Genomic DNA, 25,921 nt, shown 5'->3' with positions numbered 1-25,921 from the left:
CAAATTATTTATTTTTTATATCACATTATTTACTTTTTATCATTATTTAAATAAAAAAAATTACTACAAAACAAAATTTTTTACTTTTTAATATCACTTTTTTTATTTTCTCATGCTATTTTTTTTTTTTATTCCTTTTATTCATAAAAGTGTAATAAAAAATAAACAGTACCGTAATATTTAACAAACACACATAATCACATCGAGAGGTAGTCTTTATTACTACTCAAACAACTGTTTAACTAGAAATTTGTTGGTCGAAAAGTTGGTATACATTCATTAATCATTAATGCCTGCTACTACGTACATTCCAACATTCCAAAATCCTTCCTTACGCGTTTAATGGCCCTGATTGTCATTGACCCTGAAATGGTAATGTTTTAGGGCCAGTACTGTAAATTTTTTTTAATAATATATGTTTAATTGATTTTAGTGAAAAAGTTTTAGAGGAAAAAGTAAAAAAATATATTTTATGTGAAAAAATGTAAAAAATTTATGTTGTAGTGATTATTTTATTTGTATAATAATAATAATAATAATTAATGTGATATAAAAAGTAGAGATATAAAAATTAATTTTCAGGTGAAAAGAATATTTTTTGGGGATTGAGAAAAGCCCTAAAACAGTATGACTCGATGTTTTGGTGAGAGAGCCGGGGACGGAGAAATTTCCACCGACAAATGCTTTGCTTCACTTTCCTAATCCTACACGTATGCAAATTATCGTGAAAAAAAAAAAAAAAGTGTTTGAAAAATAATACCAAACGCATCTAGTTGGTGAGAGAGCTCTCGGAATAAAAGCACCTAATAAGGAATTATTTGGTGAAAAATTTTGTTGGGAATTTTTTGTTTAGATAGTAATAATAAGTTATTGATATGATATAAAATAAAAATAAATTTTGATTTTTTTTTTTATGAGATAAAAATAGAGAAAGTTGGTTAATAATAATTTTGAAAAAATGTTGGTTTTGTACCTTTTTTTCTTTTTTAATCGTGTGAATCCAGATTCATACGATTGAGCTTTCCCTCCATCCGGATCTACCCAAACCCATCCTTTGTTTCCACCAAGACCACCGGCCGGACTCCACCGCCAAACACCCCCATTCACCAATCGACCAAAAAACTCAGAAAGTCAACCCTCCAAAATCACCTTCTCCGATGAGAATCGAAAATTTAAAACGAAAAATAAATAAATAAATAAACAGTAGGCGAAATTTCAATGAGAAGAGCGAGAGGGAGGGAGAGTGCAAGAGGGAGAGGGAGAGAAGGGCTGGGTTGTTGGTGTTGGAGGGAGTGAGTGAGAAAGGCTACGTTGGCTACTCTTCCGAAGGCGAAATATTATCACTCATTTGCCTATACAGTTGGAAATGCTCTTACCTATTTGAGGAAAACCGATAATCAATGGATTGAGAAGTGTACGAAGCTTTGCTGTTGTACTACATGACACTAGTACAGCAATTTGCAATTTCAGATTCAAACTTTCACCAACAAAACACAGAAAATCTATGAAGACAAGCATGTTTTGATACAAATACAGAAAAACTCAAAAGTGAACATACTACATAGAGTACAGAAAAACCAAACTGACATACAGAAACGCAACAATACGGTTACACACATAGATGTAGCTATTTTCTTTTCTGCTTCAATATAACGATCGAACTCACCTGTCTTCATTTCATTGGCATTTCTGATTCCTGCTGACTTCTGCATGCGAAGATTATGGGCGAGAAACACTTGGATTCGGCGAAGCGAAAGCAAGCAGGTCCGGGTCATTTTCAAAGACGGCCATTTCTTTTTCCTCTAATGTCACCCATGCTTCTGTGCCCTTTCCACATTCGGTATCCTTGAAAAGAATACGATTAACATATGATTTGTTTACTCCCCCAGAAAGACCAACCCAAACTGGCTCCCCCCATCCAAAATCAATCTCGTTGAAACCAAAATTACACCAATTTGTAAACCCAACTGATTCAGGCTTTTCATTTTCAAGCGTCTCCGCTATCATATCCGCGTAACCACTAATCAGCAAATACCCTCCGTCACCTTGTAAACTTCTCATAAAATCCCCATTCACTTCCTCGAGGGATTGTCTTACTACGGTCGCCAAGTCCGGTAGGCTAATATTTGTGTCAGCTGGATCATACACTGCGTTGGCTACTATGATGACGTTTCCCATGGAATAAGCCGACAAGGGTTCCCCCATTCGCCTTCTCATGTCCACCGCATGCTCCAACAAGGACGGTCGACTTGGCAACCCCGAAATCTTCGTAGAGGCACTTATCAAACACTTCCAAATAAGTGCAGCCAGTGCTTCGTAGCGCGTAGGGTTTGACACGTACTCGCCTTTTGCTTTGGCCTTCAGGGTGGTTATCGCATTGGCATCGAAAACAAACCTCCTCGTGACGCAGATTGCTTCCTTTTTCCAAGCGATCATGAATCGATTTGAACAAGTCAAGGACGACAGATCTCTTGGAGGAAACAGCGTGGGTGCAGTGGTGAAGTCGGGGCAAAACAGCTGCTCATCATGACCCCCACGTGCGATGGTCGCCCAGCTTTTAAGGAATGCGCTCACCGTGATTCCATCAGCGATGGTGTGAAGCACGCAAACACCAATGGCGAGTCCCCCACAATTGAAGACGTTAACTTGAACAGCAAGGCAGACCGCCGAAGCCCGGTCTTGACATGTCACCCAAGGCTGGCATGGAAGCAAATGGTTGAGTAAATCGATTTTGGGTGGTTGGAGAAACTCGAACATGTTATAGTCCACAAGGGCTTCTGAATATGAGGCTCCCTCGTCATTACATTCGATAGAGAACTGATCTTTTTCCCTTCCCGAAAAAGGGTGGAAGCGAGATAGAGTTTCCGAGAGTGATTTCTTCAACTGAGCAAGTTTGAGAAGGCCATCATTTGTAGGGTAAAACAAGATTGTTGGAAAATAGGCTTTGGGAGCGATCTGGTCGAAGAGGGAGAATTTTATCTTTTTGAGGTGAGAGGGCGTTGGCGAAGAGGGCTTGATGGTTTCTCTTGTAATGATACGAACTTGCATGGTTCCTTTTTCTGTAAAAAGATGGATGTTTCTTTTGGCTATCTATTTCGACAAACGGCAAAGCTTTTATAGGAATTTGCAAAGCTTTTCTTTTGTAAGTGAAGCTTTTTTTTTTATTTTTTGCAAAGCTTTTTTTTATTTTTTATTTTTGTAAGTGATGCCAATAAGTGAAGGTTCCTATCCGTTGCTGATAAATTGACCCTAGCTACCTGCTACCTACCTGGCCACCTGTATTGGGCAGGGTTGTTTGAAAGTTTCGTGTCGACGAACGTTCGTGGTAATGATAGTTGACATAAACTACCTGGACATGTGGAAATGGTAGTTCGATTATCTATTGATGAAAATGGTTGTTCGATTATCTATTGATGAAAATGGCTGTTCGAAATGGTAATTCGATTATCTATTGATGAAAATGGTTGTTCTATTATCGAACTTACATGTCTTGAACAGCATAAATGTTTCATTCAATTGTCCAAGCAAGTAGACTCCACAACTTTTTTATGTTTGTGTTGCTCCAATCTTTGTATTATTCCGGCAGTATGATCTCAATCCTATTATAACTCTAATCAAACCTAATTGCAAGAGAAAAAGAGCTACACTCCAAATCCCATTGTAACACTACAAAATTAGGATGAGGAATGAGCTAATCCAGCACGGAATGACAGATTTTTCCTTTCTTTTTTTTTACTCTTTCAATTGATATATATATATATATATATATATATATATAAGGGCAGGTTACTAATTAACTATAAAGAACGACGGAATGACTGCATTGCACGATCAAGTTCACGAGTGTGGCTCGTATATTGAAAGAGCATTTGGCACGTCATGTTCCGTCATCACTTGGATGCTAAACCAAAGGTGCAAGGAACGTTGTATTTAAGTTTGAGGTAACAGTTTGATAAGGAGTACCCTTATTTACATGTAAAAAAAATATTTTAACGATTTTTTTTTTAGGGGGAAGATTCACAAAGATAAACATTTTTTATTCCTAGGATATCAAAAATTATCCTTGTCCTTGAATTTAAATTATCGAAATAATAGAGAGAGAAATAGGGGTAAAAGTAAGTGGCTTCCATTAGTGGAGAAGTGTTACAATACCAACCTCCGCGCCTTATTGAAACTCACTCCTCCTCAGTCTATCTCTGTGGCTACCCACCCACTCAATAGGCTAAATTGATAGCCTGCACACATAGAACCACTCAAACTCAAGTCGATGCAGCTACTTCAGAGCAACTTTCATGCAACCCAAGAAACCATGAAAAAGTATAGCATGGAAAGAAACTTAGAAGTGATTCTCAAATTTTAAAATTTCAATCTTTTGTTTTATTTAATGGTATAAATAAATACAGAATTTTCTGTGTTATCGAGATTTATAATTATAATTTTTAACATGTCAAATCTACTTTTTTTAATTGACATATAAAATATTGTATTTATTTAAATCGTTAGATGTATTGAAAGGCTTAAATTTTAAAATAAAAAATTTGAATTCAGAGTGCCGTGCCTAGAAAGACGAATTGTTATACATCCTAATTTAATGTTATTTAGGTAAACGATTCATACGATCCGAGCATGAGTTATGTTTATCACTCGATTGTGTGTAATCGATTAAGAACCTTAATAATCCGTACCTAAGGAAGATGGATCGTTTTGCATCTAGAGGTTAGGCAGACGGTCCTTGCTAACCAAAGATAAATTATACATATTTCTTAATAATGTTATTTTCCTTATTACTCGAGTGACATGAGTCTTATTATGCATATAATGAATTTTTCTTATTAAGAGATGATTTACTATTGTTATGTGGTTAGTGGTGAAGTCAATTCCCTATTGCAATTGATCTTACTTTTACTTTTATAAATTTAGTTTGAAAATAAAAACAAACAATCTTCTTTGAGTTTAGTTAACTTTGATCTTGAAAAGTTTAATAATGACATTAGCGCATTCCTTGAGGTTCAAAACCCACAATCTAATCATATCCTACAATGATTCGTTCTATTATGAGTGGTTATATATTATTGATATTTTTTGCACAACGAAAAGGCCACATCAATTTTTTTGCACAACGAAAAAAATGTTGAAAACAACTTTTAAGTTTCAAATATCATTAATTTCTTAATTAACATGACTTAAGAAAAATATATTCATAATTCAGTAATAATAAAACAACTTCCTTTAAAACATTTACACACATCATTAATTCTCAGTCCATCCCATGGGCTAGGTAAATGGAATTAAGATTCTCTTCCGTTTAAATTCCAATTAGTTATAGTGAAAATGTATTTTTATCCCAACAACAAATAAAAAGACAAAAATACCATTTACTATAACCAGTTAAATATTATTCGGCCAGTTCGTTTGAACTGGAGAGAATTTTGGCCGGAGGTGATGTGACATTTAATGAAATTAGTTAAATATTTTGACAATTTAACTATAAATTAGCATACCCAAAACACTTCTAAATTTATTTTAATATCACAAATAAAATTATAAATCATAGACTAATTTTACATTTTTATCTTTTCGAGGTTCAACCTAACGTTCCTTTTATATAGGTTGAAAGTCGGTTCAAATGAAGGACATTGATGAGTGATTAAGAAGCTTCACAAACTACAACCGCTTACGCTGTCCCGGGCCAAACAAATTAGTGTACCTTTCGGTCGTTTTCCTTATTCAACATTTCAACTCTGTAATAAATAAGCGAACGCTGGCTGTCCCCCTACGTATTTATTAATTCAAATCTCCTTGGCTTCCCTTGACCAACTCTTTAGGCGGATTGGTCTCGGGAATAAATCCTTGAAATGGACGGTGTGTTCAACAAAGTTTTTTACCTTTTAAAATATTTGTTAAGGTAATTTTTTTATCCTAACCCATACCCTTCATTCTCCTGCCCTTCCTAATACAAATTTCTCCTTCTCCTACCCCTCCTAATATGAATTTCTATATCCGCTAATGACTAGAGCAGAGGTGAATTGATGTAGTATATAGTTTTAAATTTTTTATATTGAAAAGTGAAATTTTTTTGCTTTATAGTGATTTTTTTAATTTAAATATAATATAAAGTGAACAAGTGATATGAAAAGTAAAAAGAAAACAAAACAAAAACAAAAACAAAGGTAAGAATATTTTTATGTTGATTTTTTTTAAGAAAAAACAAAAAACAAAAAAGTGAACAGTGCCAAGAGAAAGAAAAAGGATCTTCTTCATTTCATTTAAACTGGATAATATCCAGTTAGTTATAGTTGAGAGATATTTTATCTTTTCACTTTTTGAATTGACAAAAATACCCATTCATTATAACTAACAAGTTATTCTCCAGTTCAAATGAAATAGAGAGGATCCTAATTCAGAGAGAAAGGGGAAGGAGTTGCCAAACGACGCCGGAATGACTCTTGTTTGATATCAATTTATTATTGAGAATAGTTATTCCATTTATAACCGTTTGGTTTGTGGAATAGGCTTCTGAGATGGAATAACTCTCTTATTTGGTGTGGGTCTATTCCTAAGAATGAATAATCTTGAAAATAGTTATTCCCTTTAGGGCTGTTTGGTTTGCGAAATAGACCCTTGGGCTGGAATGACTTGCTTGTTTGGTAGGAGTCTATTCTTGAGAATGACTATTCTTGTGAATGTTATTTCCTTTAGGACGATTTTGATTGCAGATTAATAGACCCATGAGATTGAAAGACTTTATTGTTTGGTACGAGTCTATTCCTGATAAAATCTTTCTCAAGAATAGACCCAGCCAAACAAGAAAGTCATTCGATCCTAGGGGTCTATATATTCTGCAAACCAAAAAGCACTAAAGTCTAGGGTTGGCCAGTAAATCTTATACACAGTGAAATAACTATTCCTCTAAAAAATGAGAGAAATAGTTATTCCTTAAGGAATGAAATACATTTTCTAAAAACACCCATTTCATTTTTTATTTTATTTTAAACTTAAAAAAAAAAAAAAAAAAAAAGGTGGCACCCACAGAGGTTTCTTCTATTTTTAATATGAGTTGAAAAAAAAAATAATAATAACATGAGGCTTTTAGTAATTTTGATTAAATTTCAATTAGAGCATGTGTGTTGTTACCAAATTAATGAATATGAATAGCAATTCAATTTTATTATCTTTTATCTTAGTAATACTATTCCGTTTCCTAATGGAATACGTATTCCGGAAATCAAACGTGCCCTTAAAATCTATTTCAATCCATATTGGACACAGTTTTTTTTTAAAAAAAATAAAAAATAAAAACTGTATTTTAAAAATAGTAACTTCATTTATAAATATAACATGTATTTAAAAAAAAAAGGTGTAGATGAAATTAAAATATGAGTAACATATTATTTTTATTTTAATAATATTAAAAAAGCACATAAATTTTTAATAAATTAATTTTATTTTAACTTTATTCGAGCTATCTTTATAAACTAAATTGGAATAAATTTATGCAACCCAATGCAGAGGGGATTAGGATCTTTTACAATTTTAAAGAAATAGTAGATTCTCAAATTACGTAATTTTAGTTGTTTTTAAACATCAAAACACTTGAAAAATATCGTATTATTAAAAATGTGGTATGTTATAGTTGAAAATTGATTGTATTATTATTAGGTTCTTCAGTTCTTACTTTGTATGTTGTAAAAAAATTGAGCAAAAAATTTGTCTATTAATTTTTTTAAGAACAAGCGTTTCTACAAAAGTGATGTGCATGAAAGCCTTTTTAAAGGAAATTTTTTTTTAGTTATCTCAATAACATGCCGCCATTTTAATAGGTGGCATTTTCTAAGCATTTTGATACCTAAATTACATAATTTAAAAATCTACAATTTTAAAAAACTTAGCGGAGAATTTGTCCAACCACTCCCATCAACGCAAATCCATGCACAAGCCTTAATTAAGACCCCGACCTTCCTTGTACTATATCTCTTTCAATCGAGGTTAAATATAGTCTATATATTTTAAAAGCTAATAAAGCTCCCAGCTGAAAATATTTTTTTGAAATTACTGATTTCCATAGATTTAGTTGTCACGATGATTATTTGGCTCCTACCAAAGTATGAAATTAATAACATTCAAATTTTCAAACAAACCAAAGCTTGGTGTATTAGAACACATCTCCTATATGAAGATTTAAAGTCACAGATATATTATATATTACACTGAAAATATAAAACTAGACTCTAAACGAGGCTTAGAATGGGGGGTTAAATAGGTGTTGACAATTATATAATACTAACTTTAAAAATTAACAACCATAATCAAATTTAATTATGTAGCAAGTTAAAAAAAATTAAAATTCTGTAGTAGTGAATTAACGTCCAACCATAAAATATCAATCAACACAAGAATTTTGATAATGAAGTGGAAACCCTTGAGCATCTCAAAGACAAAACAACTCTAGGATAGCCAACCCATAAAATCAATTAACTATAAAAGACCGAGAAATTACAAGATATTTATACTTGCATATTAAACGTTTGTTAAAGACACACCATTGTACTAAGCAAACAACCCGCTTGCCTGCTACTGGTACAACTTTAACGTAAAAAATAGATGGCTCAAAACTCTAGCTATCACTCTCCATTTAGGCATATTGTGAGGAGTGATTATATTCATCACCCTCACCCCCAATTGCCCATGTAACATGGTCCCCCAACAAAAAAAAGTAATGTTACCGTAGTATTCTTTAAACATCATTTTATCTTCCTTTTTTTTTTTATCCTCTCAAATTAATAAAACTTTTAAAATTATCATTTGATTTGAAATTGATTACTATTATATTTTGATTAAGTGATAATTTTAAAAACCACACGGACTTTAAGAATAAAAAACAAAAAAGATGAAATAATGGTACTTAGATTTTTGAATACCTATATAGGTTTCTAAACCAAACGGAGCGCAAATAACATTTATTTGAGAAAGAAATTAAACTCAAGTTGAGAAAATAGGAAAAAAAAAAAAACACAAACAAACAAAGGTTCAAAGTGAACAGACGAAAAACGAACCAGACATACAGAAAATTAACATAAAACGAACAAACTTGACTGCAGTGCAGCAACACGGCTAGACAATGGAGTTAACGATCGAGCTGGCCACCTGTCTTTATTTCATTGGCATCTCTGATTCCTAGTGATTCTTGTGAAGATTTTATTATGGGCGAGAAACACATGGATTCGGCAAAGCGAAGGCAAGCAGGTGTGGGTCATTTTCGAAGACAGCCATTTCTTTTTCCTCTAAAGTCACCCATGCCTCTATGCCCTTACCACATTCCATATCCTTAAAAAGAACACGATTAACATACGATAAGTTTACTCCCCCAGAAATACCAACCCAAACTGGCCCCCCCCATCCAAAATCAATCTCCTTGAAACCAAAATTACACCAATTTGTAAACCCAACTGATTCTGGCTTTTCTGTTTCAAGCGTTTCCGTTAACATATCCGCGTAACCACTAATCAGCAAAAACCCTCCGTCACCTTGTAAACTTCTCATAAAATCCCCATTCACTTCCTCGATGGATTGTCTTACCACGGTCGCCAAGTCCGGCAGGGTAATATTTGTGTCAGCTGGATCATACACTGCGTTGGCTACTATTATGACGTTTCCCATGGAATTACCCGACAAGGGTTTCCCCATTCGCCTTCTGATGTCCACCGCATGCTCTAACAACGACGGTCGACTTGGCAGCCCCGATATCGTCATAGAGGCACTTATCAAACACTTCCAAATAAGGGCAGCCAGTGCTTCGTAGCGCGTAGGATTTGACACGTATTCGCCTTTTGCGTTGGCCTTCAGGGTGGTTATCGCATTGGCATCGAACACAAACCTCCTCGTGACGCAGATTGCTTCTTTTTTCCAAGCGCTCAAGAACCGATTTGAACAAGTCAAGGACGCCAGGTCTCTTGGAGGAAAGAGCGTGGGTGCAGTGGTGAAGTCGGGGCAAAACAGCTGCACATCATCACCCCCACGTGCGATGGTCGCCCAGCTTTTAAGGAATGCGCTCACCGTGATCCCATCAGAGATGGTGTGAAGCACGCAAACACCAATGGCAATTCCACCACAATTGAAGACATTAGCTTGAACAGCAAGGCAGACCGCCGAAGCCCGGTCATGGCATGTCACCCAAGGCTGGCGTGGAAGCAAATGGTTGAGTAAATCGATTTTGGGTGGTTGGAGGAACTCCAACATGTTATAGTCCACAAGGGCTTCTGAATATGAGGCTCCCTCGTCATTACAATCGACACAGAACTGATCTTTTTCCCTTCCTGACAAAGGGTAGAAGCGAGATAGAGCTTCCGAGAGCGATTTCTTTAATTGAGCAAGTTTGACAGGGCCATCGTTTGTAGGGTAAAACAAGATTGTTGGAAAATAGGCTTTGGGAGCAATCTGGTCGAAGAGGGAGAATTCTAACGTTTTGAGGTGAGAGGGCGTTGGTGAAGAGGGCTTGATGGTTTCTCTTGAAATGATACGAACTTGCATGGTTCCTTTTTTTTTTTTAAGGATAAAAAATAAAGATGTCTCGATCTTTTGGCTTGCTATTTCGACTGGCAGCAAAGCTTTATATAGGAGTTTGCAAGTTCATGTAGTGGACGGGAGTTGTTAACAACATCGAGAGACGTACAGTCGGCAAAGCTTTTATATATATATTTGCAACGGCATTTACGTGGAAAGTTATTGTTAACATCGTTCCTGAGACGTATACTATACGTGTGCAAAAGGAAATTATTATGAGGAATGAAAGGAAAAGTGGGCCAAATCCTATGAAAGGACCACGGCGGCTATTCGATCTATTTATGCTTATTATAATTTAGTCTCTTCAAAATATAAAGAGAAATCTCATATTTGTTTCATATTTATCTATAAACTTAATAATTTAGCTATTAGATTTGTGAGGTCTACTATTAACTTATTTGAAATTTATATAAGTTAATGTACATAATAAAAAAATAAAAATAAAAATAAAAAAATAGTTGTGATATCCCAATTAAATCTCTAGTGTTTACACAAGATTTTACCACTTACCTTGATGGTAATTAAGTATTTCGTATATATGAATTGGTGTCATGAATACATCTTTCTTTTCAATATGATTGTTGGAGGACAGAAATTTTTAACAATTTTAGTGTCTAAATTACTAGTAATTTGGACGGCAACTAAAAAAAAGTTTTATGGAATTCACTTATATATATATATATATATAAATTACATATTGATTCTTTCACAATTAATGCTCAAATTATGAATCGTACCACCGCCCACCGGTTTTAAGACTTTGCAGCAACACCCTGTCATCTATTAACAGTTTAATTTAATTTTGGAGAAAATTTTTGTACTTTTAACTTTGGATCCTATTTTTGACAAATGAAACATTAATTTGAGACTTCATTGCTTTTAGTTTTTGATTATTTGACATCCAGCAATCAGCATACATCACTATGATGAAAGTAGCTAGTAGCTAGAGAAATTTTCTAGCCAAACACGTGTGGTTTTTCCTTATTGTGCATAACTAGTCATGGGTTGTATCACTGCTTGTTTATTTTTCGGTTTTGGCGGGTGTTTCTTGCAATCGATGGTTCATCAATTGTTTTGCCTCACAACCCGCCACTTTCGAGTTCTGAGTGCTCCTTAATATTGGGTTAGGCTACTCATATACCTATTCCCAATTTTTTAGCTTTGTTTGTGCACTTTAATTAATGTATATTCCGGGGTCTTTTTCTGTTTAATGTATCTCAACTAAAAAAAAAAAAAAAAAAAAAAAAAACTCATTTACTTCAACCAATAAAGCTTCGTGCATGGCCTTTCCGGTTCATTGCTCCACTGTCCTCTAGATCTATTCACCGCCACAGCTGATTTTTGGTGTTTTGTTGTTTTACCGTCTCTTAATTATTTTGTAGACTGATTTGATTAGGGTTGGGTATCGGTTGATTCGGACCGGTTAATAGGCTTATCGGTCGATTAACCGATAAGTTATCTGTTAACTAAATCCTAACTGATTACCGACCGATAAGAAATGTTAACTGAAAATTATCGATCATATCGGTAATCGGTTAACCGGTCGGTTAAATCAATTTGGGCTTTTGTGGGCTTTTTATTGGGTTTTTACTGGTTGCTAATTGGGCTAAAAATTAATTGTTTTGGATGCCCAAATACGTTTTATTAGGCTAAAACCTAAAATAGCTTATTAAAAATTAGTTATTTTAGAGTATATTTTTGGCTAAAATAACTTATTGAAGCTTTTTTTTTTTAATATATTAATCAACTACAATAAGAAATATAAAATTCTAAAAAATTAAAAATTAAAATAGCTTATTGGTCATATCGGTTTTTCGATAAAAAAATTTTAACCGATCGATAAGCTTATCGGTATAAATTTTTTAACCAATTACCGACCGATAACTATCGGTTATGGTTAATATCGGTTCGATTAAAATCGATAATCGGTAATCGGTTAATCTGTACCCCTTAAATTTGATAGTTGATACTTTTGTAATTGACATTTGTCCTTTGTCAATGGATCCCGTTCAATTTTGGGCAATACTTCTCCTTGCAAAAGAGCTTGATTAGAAGTCCATTGTAATTGTAAAGACAATCGGCACCGTTGAATGATTGTTGCTATTCTTTTTAGATGCTTTCTTTGCAAAGTAAAGAGTAACCCTTATCAATTAAAAAAAGAAAAAAGAAAAAAGAGTAACCCTTATCCTGTTTTTGAATAATAATAATAAAAAAATAAAATAAAACAATAAAACCCAACACGTGTACAAGAGAACTAGAATGGTCTTGATCTCGCTATTGTCATGTCTCATTGGATAAGCGGGACCCGTTAAAATACTTTTTCTTAACTAGATTAGAAATATCCTCGGAAGTTGCACCAAAACATCTGTCCAACCCCTCATAGTCTTACAACGCGTGTATAACTACTTCTTCCATATGCTGACACGTAGCATCCTCCCATCACAGCCAATAATACATTCAGTCTCTCTCTCTCCATGCTTTGACACTGAGCCCTATAAAACTGAAGGTCCCAAGCACCACCCCAAACCACGTTACACGCATAAACTTTGATCTCAGATATTTTCAGATATTTGTTTCTTGGCTTTCAACACTTGCTAACTGCTTTTGTGCAACCGATAATGGGGATTGGATTTCCGGCATGCGTTCAATGTGGGACGCACAGCAATCCTTGCCACTGCAAGGTGGTCGGCCCGACTCTTGGATTCCTGGCGTTTCTCGTGTCTGGTATTGTGGAGTGGCCGGTGGGGGCTTTGGTCTATTGCTTTCGCCACGTGAAGGGCCGCCGCATCATGGCTCATCCTGCCCACGTTATTTACCCAAAAGTCTCCAATGCAATTCCGATTTGATCACTTCTTACCTGAAACCCGCCTGTGTTGAAATAAATCCGTGTCTTATTAATGTGTTTTTTTTTTTTTTGTAAGAGTGTCTTAATGTGTTGAAGTGTGTAAGTTGTGTTTTTTTTTATTTTCTGTTCTAATAATAATTTGCTTATCTTAATTGCACTGCTTCTTTAGATATTTTTTCTTAATTATGAAAAAATGTTAATTGGATTAGTGGGTTTTTTTTATTTTTTTGGGTGTGTGAATAAAATGAATATCTCATAGCCCAAAGAAGGAAAGAAAAAACAAATTGCCTCCCATTAATGGTGGTTCTAATTAACTTGAGGAGAAAAAAAAATTGAAAGGCACCATGTAGCCGCCATCACTTGGATTAACAGCTGCAAAGCTTTTAATTATTATTATTGGAGTTTTTGTCGTTTAGTTCGATTCGCTTTTTTGATGCTTGTTCCATTTCTGTTTTACCGACAAGAATTTGCTTGTTCGATGCTTTGTTATCCTCCAATGTGTAAATAAATAAAAAAAGCTTGTTCGATGCTAATTCCAAAGTGCTTGTTACCGAAAAGAATTTGCATTGTGTTTCCCACGCGCCACCTCATCTGCCCGCGTGGTCCAACGTGCCTCTCCATGCGCCATCTTCTTCGCGCATCTCTTTCTCCATTTGAGCGGTTTCCATTACAATTGGCTACTTTTTCTTTTGGGAAAAATGAAAATTGCAAAAATCTCACCTACTCTCTTATCGTGAGGACAGATACTTAAACCGGACATAGGAGTAAAGTTTCGTGGGGGCAACCAAGACCCCTTTGTTGTTATTTGTTACGCTGGTGTTCTCCTATGAGATAATAGCTGTCAGAAGATATTTTCTCTTCTTCGGAATGTCCTAGTACTAGTACAAACAACCTTTTTTTTTTTTGGTCGGCTACAAAAATCGTTGGTTGCCTTTTTCCTGAGAGTGTTGGGCCAAGAAGTTATTGGACGTCATCGTTTATTTGACATATTTTTAATTTTTTTATTATTTTATTTGCCACTATATCAATTATACTATGTCCCCAATAAGCGTCATAAAAGGCTTTTTCGGCACCAAGAAAAAACAATGGGCCATGAAATAAAAGGGTTTCAAGTCCAAAACGTCCTTTGTTTGGGCCTTAGGTACGTGGGACTATAATGTGGACAATAAGAGCACGCGAAGTTTGGCGCCCCCGTTTTTGGAGCCATAAATTTAATTGACAACCCGACCCACCCTAAGCGAACCCATGCCCCAAACTAACACCAGCATTAGCCAATAGCCATTAATCAGGTGGGCTTAGTTTTACCATATACATATATATAAATAAATATATAGTAGCAATTCAGTTAGATATCGATGAGATTATCATAAAACTTTCCACTATTAAAATAGAGAGCTCCTTGGGGACGTGGTGTAAAACCTCATTTTACCGCCTTAAGTATAAATTTGACACATCATATAAAAACATCAAATACAATAGAGATGAAAACATCGTATCTTTAATTCAAATCAATACCATTAACTTTTTTATTCATTCTAGCCCTATGCCCACCACTCACTTCCAAGCCATCAATACCAAAGTTTTCAAACCAACCAAGACAATGACTCTAATGACTTTGTCAGCAATTGCCACTTATTGAAAAAAAATTTATTTAAATCAGTTTTGAGGAAATTTCTGACTTTTATTTTATTATCTCTCGTAAATCTTGAATGGTACAAAAGTAAATAAAAAATCTTATCATATTTGATAGTGTTAAGAATATTATTTGTTATTTACTTCTTTAGGTATTATTAGTCTACTAAGTTTACTTTTTCTTATTCTACTAGGTTTACCTTTCCTTAATCTATTAGGTTACTTGCCTCTTTATAAATAGAGGCCTCTGTATTCATTATTAATATAAGACTCAATACAATGTAGTCCATTATATGCTTCCGCTCTCTCTCTCTTTCTTCCGCTTCTAATATATTATCCAATATATTTAACATGGTATCAGAGCCACCTTTCTGTGGCCTCCAATAAACGTCTTTGACGTTTTTCGGCGCCGCCAATGTTATCCGGCGCGTCCATCCCTCTGTCCCTCACGGTTCTCTATCTTCTCCTCGAAGTTTTCAGCAGATCACTATACCGCTTGAAAGCCCGGAAGCCAACCGTCACAGAGCCGCCTCACTCAATCCCATCGCGCCTCCACGCGCCGCCTCAAGTTTCGGTTGCTCCACCACAGCCGTTCCGCCACCGACCTCTACAAAGCTCCGATCACAACAACGGTACCGTCAATCACCAGATCAAGACCAGACGAGTCCAGATCTGTCGAGATATCTGCCAAAGACAGTCTGACGCGCCGACACGCGCTGCCATAAGGTGCTACTCTCAGTCCACGCGCCGCTAGGTGAGGTGGATCAGCTTGGTTTCGCCCACCGCTCCATAGATCCGTCGACGACGGTCACATCGCCACCAAGAACGCCGCCATACCACGTTGGACGCGCCCCCACGCGCCAGTAGAAGCTTCTGCGCGTGGGATTCACGCGCCACAGCTCCGCCGCCAGTGAAGCGCGTGTATCACACGCGCCAGTGAATTTCTTCTATTTTCTGCAGCCACGTGTCATCCTTTTAGAGAGCCACGTCAGCCCTAATTGCCACGTTAGCATAACCACGCCAGCCCTACGTGCCACATCATCAGTGCCACGTCAGCCTGTGTGCCACGTCATCAGTATCAAGTCAGACCTTGCCATGTCATTAGTGCCACGTCAGTGTTGACTTTTCCATCGTTGACCTTTGACTTTGACCACTGAAAAAGTTGACCAAGTGTTTCCTACTCAATTTTTCGTCCTGATTTCAAATTTGTGGTTTATTTTTGCTTTTGGCATCTCTATATGGCAGAAAACAAGACTCTTCTTCAAATTTAGGCGTTTGTTTTATGCGGTTCAAGTTGGTTTATGCTTGTTCAATTCGGTTTTATAGCCTGTTCTTTGGCGCAATTCAATCCGGTTCATTCTTCTTGCGGATGGCACTCTCGGGTCAGACCAATCTTTCCTTAGGTCCATGGGTTTTCGGGCCAAAGAAGCCCATTTCAACCGGCCCACTTATGCCTTGTCAAATGCCGCCATCACCGGTCACTGAATAGCCTCTTCAACCGGCCATTTTTCTCCTTACTTAGCTCAGCCGGACAGGCAAGACGGTCTACTAGTGGGCAGACTTTAGTTCAGCCGACAAGGCGAGACGGTCCAAGGGTTTCAGGCATGATTAGCCTCTTCAACCGGCCCTGCTTATCTCAGCCGACCAGGCGAGACGGTCTACTAGTCAGATTTTAGTTCAGCCGACAAGGCGAGACGGTCCAAGGGTTTCAGACATGATTAGCCTCTTCAATCGGGCCTACTTATCTCAGCCGACTAGGCGAGACGGTCCAAGGGTTTCAGACTTTTGTTTCAGCCGACAAGGCGAGACGGTCCAAGGGTTTCAGGCATGACTAGCCTCTTCAACCGGCCCTGCTTATCTCAGCCGACCAGGCGAGACGATAGTAAGTTAGATGGGTCAGACTTTTGTTCAGCCGACTAGGCGAGACGGTCCAAGGGTTTCAGACATGATTAGCCTCTTCAACCGGCCCTGCTTATCTCAGCCGACTAGGCGAGACGATCTACTAGCTAGAATTTTTTGGTTAGACTTTAGCTCAGCCGATCAAGCGAGACAGTCCAAGGGTTACGGGCCAAACAAGCCCCTTTTAACTGAACCTACTTTTCTCAGCCGACCAGGTGTGCTACTTCATTACTAGTATATGGTTTTCAAGTCAAATTATAACCAAGTGAACCAAGCTCCAGCTTAAATGCATTGCTCAAATTCAGGCAGAATCCACGGGTCTCTAACAACTTTTATGGCGTTACTTCGGCAATTGTTTCGGCACAAGCAGTTTTTTTTTTCGGCGAATTCCTTTTTCTTTCCCTTTTCGTTTATCCAAACTCAAGTTTACACATTGAGTTTGAGGGGGGATGTTAAGAATATTATTTGTTATTTACTTCTTTAGGTATTATTAGTCTACTAAGTTTACTTTTTCTTATTCTACTAGGTTTACCTTTCCTTAATCTATTAGGTTACTTGCCTCTCTATAAATAGAGGCCTCTGTATTCATTATTAATATAAGACTCAATACAATGTAGTCCATTATATGCTTCCGCTCTCTCTCTCTTCTCTCTCTCTTTCTTCCGCTTCTAATCTCTCTCTCTTCTCTCTCTCTTTCTTCCGCTTCTAATATATTATCCAATATATTTAACAGATAGGAATACTAATGACTTTTTTGGTACCTGGTAAGTAATACTAATGACTAATTACTTTCTTAAAAAAAGGTTAATGACTTCAAGGACGACTCAAGTCAACCAGTCAACTCTATGTAACTGGTCAAACACGGTGAATCCACCAGGCATTTGACTCAGTTAGAGCATGCCATGTCAGCACCCCAATTGTACATCTGGTGCGTGTCATCAAGCGGTTGGATGCTTGTCGTCGTCTATAGTCTATATCCTTAAAATGAAAGCACCGATCATTGGAGATGCAAACAAAGCTCTTGTTTCTCTGCTCAATTCTCTTATTCTGATCATGGCAAGGCTTCTTCTACCAAGCCTCCACATGCACATGCATAATCTCTCGTTTTCTTCAACACCGATCGTCGCCTTTTTCTTCCTCCTACTTGGGATTTTCTCCGTATTTTCCATCATAGCATTTTCCTGTGCTTCTAGCAAAATCAAGAAATCACTGAGACGACTAAAGGAGGAAACAAGCTTTCAGTCGAACCAGAAAAAGCTTTTCTCAAAGTTGAACAGCAATATTAGCGGCAAAGCTCTTTCAATGGTCAAGATGATTTCTTGGAGGAAGGCGCAGGCAGAAGGAGAAGGAGAAGAAGAAGAAGAAGAATATGATGCTGATGTTGATGATTATAGTGATGAAGCAGTTTGGAGGAAGACAATCATGATGGGAGAGCGTTGTCGTCCTCTGGATTTTTCAGGTAAAATTGTATATGATTCTCAAGGAAACCTTCTTGCAGATTTACCTCACGATCAAGATCAGATCAGTAAGAAGTATATTTCAGTGGAAAAAAGTTGAGTTAGTTTCATACTGATCTTAATTAATTACTGTGTGGGATGCCTGCCTCCTTTTGTTTTTAACTTCTTAATTAAGTTGTGAGTTTAAGGTTGCTTGTTTTGTTTTTTTTCCTCGGAATTCGAAGGCAGCAAGTTTATTTTAATTTGCATATAAAAGTTGTTTAAAAAGAGGAAGGGAAAGGGGGGGAAAAAAAAAATCATCCCTTGGACATTCTGTATGACTGTATATATAGTTTATAGAACTTCTCGACATTTTTTAAGTTTTCACCACAGTTTAACACGGCAAAAATATCAGAGAGTGAGACAACAATTAATCAATAGGCTGTTAAATTATAAAGACCGGAATAATTCTATTGGAATTCAAATATTCTATTTTCTCTTTAGATAAAATAAATGCATATCTATAAATAGGGAGGCATTTTTAATATCACCCGTGAATTTAACATGAATTTGGCACGAAATTAAATGATTAATGTTAAGAAATTGACCTTTTTAATTAAATAGATCGGATTATGGTTGAATCATATAGTTTTATATCCATGCATGAATTGGCACGACTCGAACTCGACACACAATATAATAGCTGATAGTTTTTGACATGACTCACGAAGACACGAACCCAATATAAAATTTGAGTGTGTTAATTGAAGAGTTTGAGTGTTATAAATGAGTCGGATTAAGGTTAGCTTATATATATAGTCTGATATTTATGTTTTGACACGACTTGAAACAAACACGCTAACATAATTACTCCATAAAAATATATCAAGATGCCTTTGTGTATATATATATATATATATATATATATATATGAGTTGAAGAATTTAAAATAGTTAGACAAGTGGGAACAAGTAATAACTAAATGTTAAACTCGGAAACCTTTGCTTCCAAGAGTGGTCTTTATAGGAGCAACCGGAGCCCCGGGGCCCATTAGTTATGGCTTGCAACAAAGAAGTTAGTTCGTACGTCCTCTTGTTTGTTGCTTAATGGGCTCATGTCTGTACCAAATAATTATGAACCAGTTGGCCCAATTTGTCTTTCTAATCACTCCAACCCTCTCTTTTATCCGTGTTGGTACATATGTGACTTACTACCATTGCTTGCTTGGATTTGTGTTGAAAAAGTAGAGTATTTATATATAGAAAAAGACTGAAAAAAGTTACTTAGACATCGAATAGGTCAATCTATTGCCTAAATCAATTTTTTTTTGTGTGCAATAACTCATGATTTCCAATTGCCTAAATCGTAAATTCTCTCAATGATGAAGTAACTCACCATCAATGGCCCGAAGTTTGGTGTTTGTCTCATTCATAGACATTTTTAGACTATGAAAGCAACTAAGGGAGCAAAAAATCATTTTTCTCAAACTATTGAAGGGTTGCCACAGGAGCCACCCTTTTTGTTTGTGTGTGTCAGTGTGTGTATGTTTTTTTTTTTTTTTTTAATAAAGAAAAAAAAATATAAAAAAGTAAAAAAGTTTTTTTTTTTAATTGACATGGCATTAACCTCATTGGTGCCACATAAGCAATTTTAGACGCTTTTGGACATGAGTGAAGTGAAAAATGCAAGAAAGTTAAGAGTTAAAAATTGGGGTTAAAAGCCAAGGAAGTAAATTGAAATTAATTGTGTGGTTATTTGGAGAGTAAATTCATATTTTTTCTAGTAATAATAATGAAAATATAACTTATTACATAATTACATTGTAAATGAGACAAATATGATGGTATCAATCACAATCAATCAAGACAATAATTCTCCGTATAATATAGGCAATTATGGTGAGAAATCTTGAAGGCGCGTACACGAATATGATAAAAAATTTAATTGCTATCACTATATTTCAAAGATATTTTAACATTGAGATTTAAAAAACGTGCAGTTAAGTATCCAAAAATACATTTTTCTGATATACATTCAATAAAAGTAATGTTATACTTCATATTCGTTTATCACATACATTCTGCACTGACTGACATGTCATGTTTTAAGTGGCTTACACTATTTCTATGAAAAGTTATCTCATTTTACATTATTAATTCATTCAGCAAAGGTAATCTCATTTCATACATGCAAGTAAACCATGTTACAGAGCATTTTATACCCATGAAGCACTTCTTATTGCCTAAAGTTGTAGCAATATATATATATATATATATATATAGGATAAATATGCAGTCATTAGACTAAAACACATTTTGTTACATATATTGAATCAAGCATTCTTAACACTTGTCTCGAGGACATGCAGTGAGACACCAATTTGAGACTGCAATCCAGTCGCCAATACTTAAAAGAACAAAGTTTTCTTATAAATTGAGTCTATTAACCCGATGCATCATGTTCAAAATACATGTGATTCTTACATACAATTTATAAAACACAAGTGCAAATCACATGTATTTTAGACACATATCGAAACCCGCTTTCTTTCAAAGAAAACTTTGTCCATACTACTACCCATAGTGGATATTTTTAGGACCTCAGAGCAAAACAATCGACAAGAATATGTATATATATATATATATATATATATATATACACAATGACATGGAAAGAGAGAAGCTAGTGGTTGCATTGCTGTTTGCTTGCCCCCAATATTTTGACAAAGTCGACTGCTAAATCTATTCTTCTTCCACCGGAATGAAACTCACTCGCTTCTGCAAATTTAAATGATCCAAGAAAGAACATCAGCATTGATAATTTCCACATGCTTTGTAATCGAGAATAATAATAATAATAAAAATTGAATTTCAAAGTGGATCGGTTTCTTAAACAAATGAAACACAGCATTTGAAACCTTAGAAATCATTAAAAAATTCCATGCTCTTTTCGGGTTGTCTAAATGCAATGTTCTTATTGACTTTTTGTTATTTGCCCTCATTCATTGCTAAAATCCCGCTCCAAATCGGGAGACTTTTACTCCAAAACCCATATATCCAACCTCTTTCCCATTGGATTAAGAATTGACTGATTGATATTTATACTTAGGTTGTTGAACAAATTGGATATCACTTTTCACCTTCCATGGACCACAGAAGAGAACCTACCATAAATCTGTTAATTAAAATGGGTTATAATTAATTTTTAAGCATCAAAGTTTGATAGCCTCTAATGGTGTTTGAGTTTCATATATATATATAGATATAGAAATTTCCTAGTCACTAAGGGCTTGTTATGATTAGATTAGCAGCTCTGCGACTTTAATTTTTTAATAAAAACAGTTTAAATACCAATAAAAATTGGTGGTATTCAAATAGAAAATGACAATTTTTTTTTTTTCTCCTCCAAACTAGATTATATAAATCCAACAACATGAAAGGAATATTTGCAATAAGTCAAATTTAATTGGTTAAGTCTTTAATTAAGGGTTCTGTAGGTTATTCAAGCACACAATCAAGGAAAAATATTAAAAGAAAACCAACATGCAGTTCTTGAAGATTTCAATGCTTTGTAGAGAGTTTCACATAGGAAAGCAAAACTTGGAACTTTTTCTACTTCTGAGTCCCAATTTGTTAGGGATTGGATAAGATGAGGAATGTTAGGGATGAGGATAACATAAGAAGGGAATTATAAATTGTATTAAATAGGATTAAGGGTTTGGTTGTTTTAAAAGTAGAATTAGGATTAGTTAGGAGTTCTTATTAATTTAAGTATCATCCTATTGTATTCTATATAAAGATTAAAGACCATATTATAATTTAATCAAACAACATGTCAAGGCACACATCACTCTATTATCTTTCTTCCGTCCTCCAAAGTTAATGTGGTGTGGCCCCTTATAGCACTTGGTACATGAGATTGGTTTTTTCGTTGATGGTAGTGAGAGTGCACGTGTGAATGTTGTGCTTTACATCGAGAAAATATTAAAAAAATAAATAATTAATATACTTAAATGGAACGAAGCCCATTAACTTATATTTTTAGTCTAGTAGTATTATAATATGTACATTAATTAGCACACTCTTGGTCAACTTCCTAGGTGAAGAACGCTTCATTACCTTTGGCCGACGCAAGGGGAATAATGCCGTGATGTATAAGTAACATTACTTATTAAGTCAATCATACTTCTCAATCCCAAAATCTAGCAACTTTAATGGTTGAGATGTATATAAAATAAAAATACCAAGAAAAATGTTACAACTCTTCTCGAATACCAATAGTTGGTTGAAGTTTTCTGGTCAAACAAATACATAGTTTGGCCAAGTCATACCGAAAATGGTGTCTTCCTAGTTCCTCCTATTAAAGATTAATGAGGTTGGGAAATGGAAAGTGTACATGTCACATTCTTCTCCTTCTATTTTTGAGTTATTATTATTATTATTTCTTCTCTATTTCCCCTTAATGTAGGGAACTCGTCTCAACTTTGGAAAGCTTGTAATGTTATGCCTACATGTCATATTCAGAAGATAAGTCTCATTGATTTGACTTTCTTTTTCATTTAATTCTCGTGAATTGTAGCGTTTGACCTTTTGAAATTTTCAGAGTATTTAAATTTGATATATATATTTTTTTCTTTTGGTAAATTAATTAATTAGCATTAACATCTTTTTATAAGCAATGTGGTATGTCGATCCAAAAGGACAACACCATGTTATAAATTAATTAAGGGCCTTTAACATTCTTTTGCACACGAGCAATTCCTGCTGTATGTCCGATATTAATTAGTATCTTAATCTTTTCATTTTATACGGATTTTTAAGTAATTTTTCATAACAATGGTATGATTTAAAACAAGAAAAAAGAAGAGCAGACAAAATCCTAACAATTAAGTCATAATTAAAGCATAATGAAGCAAACATGGCGCACCAAATCCTAATTAGAAGTAAAAAAAGTACCTTATGTGCTTTGTTTTTCTCCCCAATGCTACCAAGAGCCGGTTTCCATGGCGCTTCCCGGTGCATCAACAAGCCATCATGATCTTTTCCCTCCGGGACGTTCCCGTTAGCCTCTCCGGCACGGTCCCTATAAAGATCCAAGATCTTCTCAGCCACCTCCGCCTCATCTCTGCTTTCAGCCATCAATTTGGCCACCTGAGCACTTGGCAACCTCATTTTCACCGTCAATTGCCCGGCAGTAGCACTGGTCCCGGGACGGTCGGACACGAGACCGGATGGCGCCGGCGGTCTACTACGAATCGAAAGCGACGAAAGGTCAGAAACCGTCCTTCGGGACAGCATCAAGCACTCGAGCCTTTCCTTGGCACTCATGTGTATTCCACCGGATTGTGACCTCTTCGGCACCTTTTCCTTCTCCTCCTCCGGCTCCGGCAACTTGGGCAGCTGGATTAAGAAGTAGATTTTCTTGGGCTTCAGCTCTTGCTCTTCCTCCAATGGCTTCGCTCTGATGCCGTGTCGCTTAACAGCATCAGATTCCAATAACACGTGGCCTGGGTATTCCTTTACAACGTCCCTCGCTCTCACAGGGGTCTTCAACTTCAAGGTTTCCCCATTGATCTTCATCACCTTAGCTTTCTTCCTCCCTCCTCCTATATTGTTCCCCATCTCTGCTGCTCCTTCTTAATTAGCTCTTTAATTTCTTCAACATCATTTATATCTATATATATATATATTATATAATATACTCGGTCGTCGTCTTAATTACTATACTTTTTTTTTTGGGTTTTGAATTTATCTTAGTAGTTAAGAGTTATAAAATGAATTGTATGGTCTGAAATGTTGAATTTTGTTGAGATTCCCTCAAAAGATTTAGTGAAACAGTAGTGGGAATGGGAGAAAAAATAAGAACAACTAAGTAAAATGAATAGTGGTGGGAATGAGAAAACTGAATGGGGGCATACCTGATGATAAGACTGTTTGGCTTTGGTGTAAATGATGAATAAATATTTGGGGGCATGCTAAGCTGAGCTTCTTTGATTACCTTTATCTTTTACTCCCAATGAGAAAAGTAGTGGCTATCTTTAAGATTCTATTCATACCTTTTCTTGTGGAAGTTAAGGCTCTTTTGAGACAGCTTACTTTGGTGTTTGTCGATTGTCGTTTACAAACTTTTGAAAGGGATGTCGTGTTGAACAGGGGCCTCAACTTCACACCAATTAGCTGTTGAAAAAACAAAAATTTGCTACGTCTTTTAACAGATAATAATCTACCTGGCCAGCTAATTGGTTGTGGATAATCATTATCATATATAATATACATGCAGATTTACCAATTATGGATTGCTAGGTAATTTTGTAAATAACTTTTTATTTTGTTGACTGTTTTGACTTTAAATTTAGTTTTAATTTGGGAAAAATACATTTTACCCATCTAAAGTTTAGAGTGATTTTCGATTCGATCTCTAATGTTTCAATTTTTGTAATGCACCCTCCTAAACTTGCAAATTTTTTTCAATTCGACCAATGTCATCTCAAAATTTTCATAGTGCCCTTAATTTATTTTTTTATTTTTTATAAAAAAAAATTTAAAAAAAAAAAAAAAATTCAGGGTGGCTGTAGCCACTGCTTTGGCCATCTAACCATTTTTGCACCCCACAATTTTATTTTTTAAATAAAAAATTTTAAAAAAAATAGGGGCAATATGAGAATTTTGGGATGACATTGGTCGAATTAAAAAAAATTTGCAAGTCTGGGGGGGTGCATTGCAAAAATTGAAATATTGGTGGTCGAATTGAAAATCGCCCCAAACTTTGAAAGGCTAAAGTGTAATTTTCCCTTTAATTTATGTAATTAAAGGAATTAATTGAACATTAAAAAAGATCTCCTTTTTTTAACTTCAACAAAGATATTTTTTTAGGCGTTCTATGAACAAAAATAGTTATAGCATGATATCAAGCCAAAGACTCAACATGGGGGAGGAGGTACATGGAAATTTTATTTTTATAATTAAAATTATAAAAATAATTCCCAACATTTTTATTTTTTATATCATATAAATTATTTTTTACTACTATTTAAATAAAAAAAAAATCACTAAAAAAAAAAAAAATCACATTTCGATACCAAATATTTTTACTTTTTCTTACATCTATCGCTTCCAACTACAGGTCATTGCCAAACATTGCCATTGTGTTTTGTTTTTGTTAGGATAGTTTTGAGACAGTCAGACGAGCGATAGACCTCCTGCAAAAGCGATTATCAGAGTCCATGGGTCCCTTCGGGGATCGAGAATACTCCAGTGATTAAGTTAGTCATCTAAATAAGAGAGAAACAAATGAAGAGTTTGAGAGAGAGAGAGAGAGAGAGACAGAGAGAGATCACTTGCATTGACTTTTAGAGAGACTCTTTTTATATAGTAAGGCTTAAATGCTGAGAGAGCCGGATATTCGATTGTTAGGCCCAATGGAGCTGCCAGGCCCAAGAGTTTCCATTCTTAAATACTTCATCGTCCACCCTCTTACCTACAACGTTACAATTCCACCACCTAAAATATCTTTAAAGGTTACGTGGGTTTTTTTCCTCGGTCCATTATTT

The 25,921-nt window shown here is 35.4% G+C and overlaps 3 protein-coding genes across 3 annotated transcripts; all 3 read right to left on the bottom strand.

Annotated features, from left to right (window-relative positions):
- Positions 1–1,719: 1,719 nt before the first annotated feature.
- Positions 1,720–3,048, bottom strand: LOC132182116 (BAHD acyltransferase At5g47980-like). The gene has a single exon (XM_059595315.1). The coding sequence runs from the start codon at positions 3,046–3,048 to the stop codon at positions 1,720–1,722; it is 1,329 nt and encodes a 442-aa protein (XP_059451298.1).
- Positions 3,049–9,003: 5,955 nt separating this feature from the next.
- LOC132182563 (BAHD acyltransferase At5g47980-like) lies at positions 9,004–10,625 on the bottom strand. Its single transcript, XM_059595846.1, has one exon. The coding sequence runs from the start codon at positions 10,525–10,527 to the stop codon at positions 9,199–9,201; it is 1,329 nt and encodes a 442-aa protein (XP_059451829.1). The 5' UTR covers positions 10,528–10,625; the 3' UTR covers positions 9,004–9,198.
- A 10,045-nt stretch (positions 10,626–20,670) lies between these two features.
- LOC132181209 (uncharacterized protein At1g66480) lies at positions 20,671–24,105 on the bottom strand. The gene is made up of 2 exons (XM_059594326.1): positions 23,328–24,105; positions 20,671–21,149 (listed from the first exon to the last, which is right to left on the bottom strand). The coding sequence occupies exons 1-2, from the start codon at positions 23,991–23,993 to the stop codon at positions 21,114–21,116; spliced, it is 702 nt and encodes a 233-aa protein (XP_059450309.1). The 5' UTR covers positions 23,994–24,105; the 3' UTR covers positions 20,671–21,113.
- Positions 24,106–25,921: the final 1,816 nt, after the last annotated feature.

This window comes from Corylus avellana, chromosome ca5 (genome assembly GCF_901000735.1).
Source record: "Corylus avellana chromosome ca5, CavTom2PMs-1.0".
Classification (NCBI taxonomy): domain Eukaryota; kingdom Viridiplantae; phylum Streptophyta; class Magnoliopsida; order Fagales; family Betulaceae; genus Corylus; species Corylus avellana.
This window is presented reverse-complemented; position numbering and strand designations above follow the sequence as displayed.